Here is a 9,036-nt window from a genome sequence, read left to right as displayed (position 1 = left end):
TTTTTTCTGTTTGTGTGTTTTTGTAAAAAGCATTGACAGAGCGGTCTGTAATATTGGACTAGTCAGGTTTGAACGATGTACAACAAATGTTCTCATGAAAATCAAATGATTGTCAAACATTGAAACGTAGGCAATTAGTGTTTCTTAGATGATGCAAAGTGCTGTCAGAGCCAACATCAGTTAAATGTGCCACCTTTATTTTTGGACTTGTGGGATGGCCGTCTGCTATTGTGACATATTTTTACTTTTTGCGTGTGTTCAGACAGAGCAGGAAGCAAATTTTAGAGATGGCGTGGCAAGTGGGTGCAAAGTGACGGGAACTAGCAGTGGTGGATCATACTGTAGCAACATAGGTGGCCTCTCCAAGTGTCAAGCCCCTCAATGTAAGAAAAATATGATCCAGGTTGCCAACTGTGCTAGGTCCGGCACTGGTTGTCAGCTAGCTTACAGCTAATGTCTCTACAGTTGGTGTATTGGCTGCTTTGGACGAATACAAAAGGTCCAGCGGTTGAAATTGGTTTGAATCACCTGAAGCAGAAATTTGCCGAACAGTGGCCAGTTTGGCGCTGCTGTAACAGGATGATGACACAGTGTATTTCCCTGCATCTCTTTTCAGTCAGTTGTTTTAAACCAGCCCCGAACTTTTCAGCTACTATGACGAACTTGTTGGGAAACAGTTGCTTATTTACACGCCCAGCAGTTACAGAGTAATACTGGCGTTCATTTTTAGGCTGCGTTTCTCGCCATTTCATTGTGTTTTTGGTCTCTACCAACTCCTGAGAGAAACATCTGCGTCTTTAGCCGCTAAATGCTCCGCCATGGTCACTAGCTGGTGGCTGACTGTGTCTGTCAACTGGTCTTTGGACCTTTTTGAGAGTGAGAGTGAACCAAAACATTGAAGTTGGACTGGACAGCTAAACGATAAACTGAAACCATGGGCAAATAATGAAACAATAGGCCCCTGGGCTGAGATATGCAAAAGGCCCCACCACCTCTTCTACATAAGAGCAAGACGCACAGACTTTGTGGTGTCTTCGCTTTGTTTTTTTGTTGTTTTCTTGCATCTCTTTGCAGTCGTTCTGCATCTTTTTGTGGTTTTGTGTCTCTTTAAGGTACATTTGTATCTGTTTTGGTTGCAGCTTTGTGAAGTTCGTCTCCGAATTGTCAGCCTGACATGTAATAGCAGCCTTGTCGCCATACAAACTTTCTCAGCCCGTGTGGGTGCAGCTGAAGGTAAAAACAAGACAGTCAGGCAGATGACTGACAAACTGACAGATGCGAAATAGAAAAACCCGACACACAGGAGGCCCTTGAGCTGAAAGGCAAAGAACATTTCATGCTACCTTCAGTCTTCAGATAAAAAGATTTGAAACGAGAAACGTGGCTTGCTAAAACCTCACTGCAGCTGCCACCTGAGGACAGACACATAGATAGATAGATAGATAGATAGATAGATAGATAGATAGACAGACTTTAATGTTTCTAATGGTACATATTTGCCATAATGCATTCTGCATTTTGCCGTCAATTGCAGCAGCTTAACTGGCATTTCCAGGGTGAGGGGTTCGATTCCCACTGGGGCCCCCCGTGCTCGTGTAAAAACAGAAAAGCTTCACTCATGATAATCTAATGTGTCTTGGATAAAAGCATCCACACATCCTCCACATCTCCTGTTCTGTAACTCGACTACAAGCTTTTTATAGCGCAATCGATGCGACCGGGCGTATATATCACAAATGAATATAAATATTTGGATCTTTTTGTTCATACCATTTGGCAATATTACATCTCGGCGCTCGCTTGCTCATAAATTTCCATCTCTCCCATCCCTCCTCTCTCCCCGGGTTTCCCACGGGAGGTGCCAGACGGCCAGTAATTTGGTTGTCTTGGCTCGTCTGGAGTAACACCTGCCCCCTCTCTGGGGAGGGAAAGAGCCTTTCAGCCAGGAGCACACATGTAGGCTACCACTGCCTTTAGCTGCTGACCACTGTGTGTGTGTGTGTGTGTGTGTGTGTGTGTGGGAGAGAGATGGAGAGAAAATGTGTGTGTGCAGGGTGAGTTTTCTGTATGGGTTTGCACTTATTTTATCTTGCATTGTGTAAGTGTGTCTGTACAGTAGGCTAAACATGTGTGTGTGTGTGTGTGTGTGTGTGTGTGTGTGTGTGTGTGTGTGTGTGTGTGTGTGTGGGTACAGTATTTTCATCTGTATGCTAAACTGGGTTTGCACTTATTTCACCTTGCATTGTGTGTGTGTGTGTGTGTGTGTGTGTGTGTGTGTGTGTGTGTACAGTGGGCTAAATGTGTGTGTGACTGCTAATTTGCATGAGCACTTATAGCGCTCCGCGTGTGTGCATGTGCCCGCGCGTCAACGTGAGCCTGACGTCATCCTGTGCCGTATCCATCATTCCAATCAGCTGAATATTAGCAGCTGTCGCTTCTAGCTGTTGGCTCATTTTTTCTCTCTTACATTTTCTCCTACAAACACACACGTGATTTTCTTTTCGAAATATTTAGAAAACAAGAAAAGGATTTTTTTTTTCAAGTATTTCCGTTTTAATTAAAAATAACACCGGAAAATATGAAAAGTTTGTCCATTAGAAACCAGCTGTCACACGACACCTCTACTACAAAAGATCTGCATAAAGCAACAAGTAGCCTACACAACCCTGAAGAGACAAAAAATCTTTGGATAGAGGATATGTTTTTTTTTCTTCACTATAAAATTACTTATTGAATTTCGTCATACAAAGCAGAGACAAATAAATAAACCAAAATATAACATCAAAACATTGAAGAGAATAGATTCAGGCTATTTTTCGAAATTATTATTATTTTTTTTTGGTAACAGCAAAAAAAGAGGGTTGCATCTGAATGATAACCCCCTTGGTGGTAGAAACTGTTTGTCATAATTATTCTCCACATTTTTTTTTCTTCTTAAATTTAATGCAAATTTCTTAAGCAGCCCAAATTCTTATTCTATTCGAGCAACCTCTGAACACAACAATTTAGGGAAATAGACATTTATGGGGCCACTGAGCCCCATTTTGAAGTGCTTATCGTTGCTATTGATAGGCAACAGACGTGACATTAAAAACAAAATGATAATGACATACATCAAACATACATCAAACAAATAACTTATGCTATGGATTAACAGAAAGTGCCATTTTTTTTAAGAGTAGAACACCATCACTTTCCAAGTTTCACAGCCTAAAATATAGAAGCAACAAACAATATACATTTATACAAAAAGACGCCAGCCTATGATATCAACATAAATAAATAAGCCTTAAATATTAACACAATTAAATAAATAATTCCATACACTTTTAAAAAATGATTAAGGTCACAATTTTATATGTCATAAGTGGCACTTACGCATTTTTTTCCTTCCTTTACGGAAAACATCGTCTAAACTAGATCTAAAGCAGCTATCGTTTACATCCTTTCATTTCGATGTGGAAAATGCCCCAGTGTTTGTTTTATTAGACCTCAAATTGACACAGCGAGGGGAGGAGGTCGTTTTGAATATTTCAAATCATTTATTGGGGTGATTTTTTAAAGTTTCCCTGAAATCCAAATTCTTGATGATAACCCTCCACATGTTTCTCTCCCCTGCATCTCCTCTGGGAGGGGGAACATGGATGCCTGCGGGGCTCTTGCAGGCAGCCCATCCTCCCCCACTGTACGTCGCATAATAATAATAATAATAATAATAATAATAATTATTCTCATTATTGCATCTAACAGCTCAAACGACTCTGCGCTTGTTGCTTTTGTTCAGTGAGCGGTCTGGACTCAAAGTTGAGGCTTTCACTCGGAGCAGTTTTCCCCTACAACTTTACACCATCACCGCCATCAGGATAACCAACACTGGACTCACACTGGGGGTCAACTCAGTCAGCTGGAAGGTATGGCAAAGCCCCAGCATCCGGGACGAGATGCTTTTATTTTGGTAGGAGAAAGTGTTTAATTTTTTGGCCCTTTTTTTTAATCAGATGATTTTATTAGAAATTAAAACTGCAAAGATTTGATCATGACACGTGTGTTAGACCGATATCTCAGCTGATATTGTCATTTTTTATTTGCAAGTTGATTAAAATCATGCATGAACAAGGCTATATATTATAAATTAAATGTCCAGTCAGCCTTTTTTTAAATTTCTAACTTGTCTTATGTGGCAGAAAAAGTTCCTGACTCATTTTTTTTCACCTTGCAATTGACATATTTCAATATCAGCTGTGAAAGGCTATAAAAATATCTGCTTTAAACCCCCCCATTATCAGTCGACCCTATCTGCCAACCTCGCCATACCCAATTGACGCCCAGCACGCGCCTGAGTCCAGTCAACCCAAACCAAAGCACCTCTGTCTCTCTCACTTTTAAACATCCAACACGTGATTGAGATAGGAGATGTAGCATATAGCCAGTCTGAGGATCTCGATCTTGGAGAGTTTCTTGTCCGGGGGCAAGGTGGGCAGTAATTTCCTCAGCTCCGCGAAGGCCACGTTGAACGCCTCCACCCGGATCCTCTCTCTGGTGGCGTGGGCCGAGCGGTACTTGGCCGTGGCCCTCCGCCTCCTCCTCTTCTCCTCCCTGCTCAGGGGCTGGTCGGCTTTGCATTTGGCCCTCTCCTCACCCTCCGCCGGCTCGTCTGAGGTGCAGCCGGCCGACTTGAGGCCGTTGAGCATCGTCTCCGGGTCGGACTGAGTCCAGGAGAGGTCCGCCTCAGCCTGGTCCGGGCTCAGCATCATTTTTATTCTCCGGTGTTGGCCCTCTCTCGTCCTTAGGAACCTGTACTGTGGACACAAGCAACTATTAAAACACTGATTTCATCCCAATTTCAGGTAAATCTGCACCTGAATTACTATTAGAAATATTTTTAAATACTAAGTGTCTTCTGTTCAGGATCGAAACTCACAAAAACACACAACAGTGATGAAAAATATAAATTTAATTTAATCGTTTTTACTGTTTTCTGCCACCCCGAGGCCCCAGCATGACAGACCCCACAGCGGGTGCCCGTCTGGGTGCCAGGGCCCCCCATAAATCCAAACGCAGACTACATTCGTTGCATAATAACATTAAACTCAATAAATAATGAATGCCTCGGAAAAAATGGCGGTTTTTTAATTTATTAAAGCCTAAAAAAGAGCCGAGCAATTAAGGAAAACATCACGTTTTCAAATTGTTTGTTGCACATAATTATTTATTATTTGATAATCCTTAAAAAAGAAAAGAATTATGCAAGTTTTAGAAGGAGAAACTCCCTTTTTTAGTGAATTACCATAATCAGAATTGGCCATCTGTCACAGTGTGATGAACACATCTGCTTGGCTGAGGCCACAGTGACTTGACAGCATGGAGGCAGAAGACGGCAAAAATAATGTTGACATCTGCTGGACACGAAATCATTGGAGCTATTGTGCTTTTATAAAACGAGGAAAGTAAAGAAAAAACAGCTGATCGAGGCGCAAACATTTTAAAACAAAGTGTATGTGTGTAGATTTCTTTATTTCTAAATTGGAGTACTCACCTTGACAAAGAGTTGGGAGGCAAAATCTTCTGGAGAGGAACTTAAAAACGCTCAGCAGCGGAGCCTCAACTCCAAATTAACTCATATTCCACAGTCACAACCATCAGATGTTCAAGAGATGCACCTTTTCACGGAAAAGAAATAAATAAAGAAACTAATTTGACTTTTTTTCAGGTTGAAACTTGCAGCATGGGAATCACGCAGGGGTCAAACGTCAAGCAGGGGAAATGTTTCTGCACATCAGAACAGTTCCGAAGTCTTACAGATGATTAGATCAGAAAAAGATGGAAGAAAATAAAGATAATGATGATGTGAGCAGGGATCAGTCAGCCCCCCCCGTGTGATCCCAGCGATGGAGAGACAATAGAAGAGATGGGCAGATAGTGGAGAAAGTGCAGCCGGGGCTACTGGTCCATGCGCCTGTGGAAGATGGGGATAAAGGGGCGAGATAAGCGAGGCTCTCCCGTGTCAGGATGGAGCGGATCGGAAGGCAGCTCACAGGTAATCCCCTCTCTCCTTTTTCCTCCAGTCTTTCTTCCACCGAGTGTCATATGCGAGATAAGATCCAAACGATCCCGACTAATAAAGGCTCACTTCAGGGACGGAGGGGATGGAATATATTTGAGGAATGGTATTGTCTAACGCCGCCCCCTCTCTCTCTCTCCTCTCCTTTCCCTCACACACACACACACACACACAAACACACACACACACACACACACACACACAAACACACACCTCCTCCCTCTCTCTTCACGCCCCTCAGCCCTCAAGCGCTCAACCTCCCGTGGGAGTAGTGGGCAAAGGGAAAGCAGAGATGTGTGCATGATAAAAGATGGGGAGAAAAATAAATAAATACGCGTGTCCGCGTTTGTGAGTGCGTGCACGTGCACAGGTTTTTCAGTGAGCAATTATGATTAAGAAAAAAATAACGTTTTTTTTTTAAGTGCAGGTTGAGAGAGGAAAGAGAGGGAGATATTTAACTTTTAGTCCATCCTAACATGTCTTTATTTTTCTACATTTATCATTAAAGATAAGATCAGAAGATAAGGGATCAATTTCCCTTAGGGAGGGGACGATTTAACAACATTTTAGTGAGGGAGGCTGATGGAAAATTCAGACATAGCCTCCCTGTTTGTGTAATTTTGGCTTTTGGAAAATAATAAAAGTAAAAATCTCTTTTTAAAAATTATTTTACGAATGTTTTTAGCCAGCATCTGTGTTTTAGATGTATAGTTTTGTCTGCTGTCGAACATTAAAAAGAAACTTTATAAAAGATATTTGATTCCTTGTTTCCATAGTGATATTGTGAATTCACTCCTTGACATGCCCTTTGAATTGTCACTACTAGTTTTTAATTATCCATGACATAGGTGTAGAAACATCAAGGAGTAGAGGACTTTTATTTTGACAAATTTAACGCAGCAAATTAAGTGTTTGATGCTCAAAACTGTCTGGCAGAGGGCCCCCAAACCTCCTCCTGTCACATGTGCCCCCTCAGCGTTGAAACCACAGTACGCCCTTGATTACTGATAATTCAGACTTGGACATGTGCAGTTTTCTGTAACCACACATGGGACTAAGACTTTTGCTTCAGTGGCACACACCTGGGTCTGCTTGATTCCAATTTGAGTCAATTTGGGCTAAAAGTGTTGATGATAAAGACTTAACAGGGGCAAACGTCAGTGTTGCGAGTCATTTGAAAGACAGATGAGATTAAGAATAATAATTTTACCCCCAAGGGAAGACAGCAACAGTTAAGAGGAAGATAGATAGGAAATAACGAAATGTTAACCTAACCTTTTTCATGTTTGATTTATTTTTTTCTCCTTTCATCTTGACATGTCACTACCAATGTATTTGAGACAGAGAGGAATAGAGAATAGGGAAGAGAAAAAGAGAGATAGAGGGAAAATCTGATCTACACATAGTAGATCACCTAAAGCCACCTGACAAGCTCCAGGCCGCCGCAGACCACCGTTCAAGGCCATAAAACAACAAAACTGGTTGTTTTTAGTGAATCATTGCTGCGTTTCCAGTGCCTTTTTTAGGTGACCTTTGGTGACCTGTTGCTGTTTTTCCAGTGGGGATAGTGCCCTGAGAAGCCGATGCTTTTTATTGAGACATTGCTGCATCTACAGCAGAGATTGTGCCCCCAAAACCAGGTATTTTTAGCCACAGCATGATCTTTTCCTAACCCTGACCACGTGGTTGTTATGCCTAAACCTAACCACACATTGCTGAAACATAAAGAAATATTAAATATATTTCAGTGTATCCGTTACTGCTGCCAACATGTCTTGGCAATTGGGTTTTCAGGGTCCAAGGGTGAGGGGATAAATCTGAGGGGGACAGAAGAAGAAAAGCAAAGTTGGAATACAAAAGTTTAGCCTATGTTCATCCTGTGGACTCTTCACTGGTCTTTGCTTTTAGGATAATTCGACCTCTTCACTCCATAAACAGCACTAAACAACAGCAACAGTGCTGACTGAGCTAACTGTGCTAACCAGGGAGGGTGGGCACTACCCTTCCAAGACAATGTTATCCTCATATCAGCGCTAACCACTATGTGAGCACAATGCGGAGCAGAGACGATGAACTAGCCAGTGGGATCTGCTCACATATTGCTTTTAGCAGTGCTATAGTATGTTAGTCTATATTAATGTAAGGCTTACTGAAACAACCCTGCAGGGCCAGAGTGACACTTTTTAAAGGAAACTTGATGGAAGTTTCTCTTCTCTTCTCGCCCTCCTCCCATCATGCATCCCTGTGCCTGGTGGCACCACCAGCATCGGGTCATCAGGGCACGGTTCCAGAGGAGGGGCAGTGGCCAGTAAGTGTGGGGACTAGCTGCGCCTAACGAGGTGATTAAAACGATAAGGGGAAGCACGGATGACTTGCCGTGGCCCGCAGCCACCGCCATGCTTATTGCCACCACCACCACACACACACACACACACACACACAGTGAGTGAGAGAGAGAAGTACTACCACAGTGCCAGAAGGACCATATCAGTGGAAACTCAGCATGTGTGTGCGCCTGAGAGAGAGAGAATGTGCGTGTGTGCACATGTGTGTGAGATGACGGACAGCTAGCCTTGGGCTCCGGCCGGGTCCGCGGAGTGTGTGTGACACAGAGAGACTCACAGCAGGGTGTATCGGAGACATGTCAGGACCAGGAGACAGAGGCCTCCTGACAGCTGGAGCCCACGGACACACACACACATACACACACGGCCCACCACCCTAATTGCTTTACAGACAGAGAAGTGGAGATAGTCTATATGCTTGGTGGTCTGCGTCGTCCCGGACCCCTCCTCCGTCCGCAAGGCCCTCGGCCAAAGACATGAAGGACCCCTCCAAGGCTGTTTTGTTTGTGCCTGCTGCAATTACATCCCACAGCTGATGTACTGACTGTGGAGACAGCGAGGCAAACTGCAGGGTGGTGTAGTCACCAGAGGATGGTCATTTCAGTCAGAGGGATGACGCCTGGTTTAGTC

General features: G+C 43.1%; 1 protein-coding gene across 1 annotated transcript; it reads right to left on the bottom strand.

Annotated features, from left to right (window-relative positions):
- Positions 1-4,279: 4,279 nt before the first annotated feature.
- Positions 4,280-6,108, bottom strand: LOC125884913 (helix-loop-helix protein 2-like). Its single transcript, XM_049570194.1, has 2 exons — positions 5,537-6,108; positions 4,280-4,799 (listed from the first exon to the last, which is right to left on the bottom strand). The coding sequence occupies exon 2, from the start codon at positions 4,752-4,754 to the stop codon at positions 4,383-4,385; it is 372 nt and encodes a 123-aa protein (XP_049426151.1). The 5' UTR covers positions 4,755-4,799; positions 5,537-6,108; the 3' UTR covers positions 4,280-4,382.
- Positions 6,109-9,036: the final 2,928 nt, after the last annotated feature.

The sequence above is a fragment of the Epinephelus fuscoguttatus genome, linkage group LG24 (genome assembly GCF_011397635.1).
Source record: "Epinephelus fuscoguttatus linkage group LG24, E.fuscoguttatus.final_Chr_v1".
NCBI classification, from domain to species: domain Eukaryota; kingdom Metazoa; phylum Chordata; class Actinopteri; order Perciformes; family Serranidae; genus Epinephelus; species Epinephelus fuscoguttatus.
Note: the sequence above shows the minus strand (reverse complement) of the source record. Positions and strands in the feature narration are given on the sequence as shown.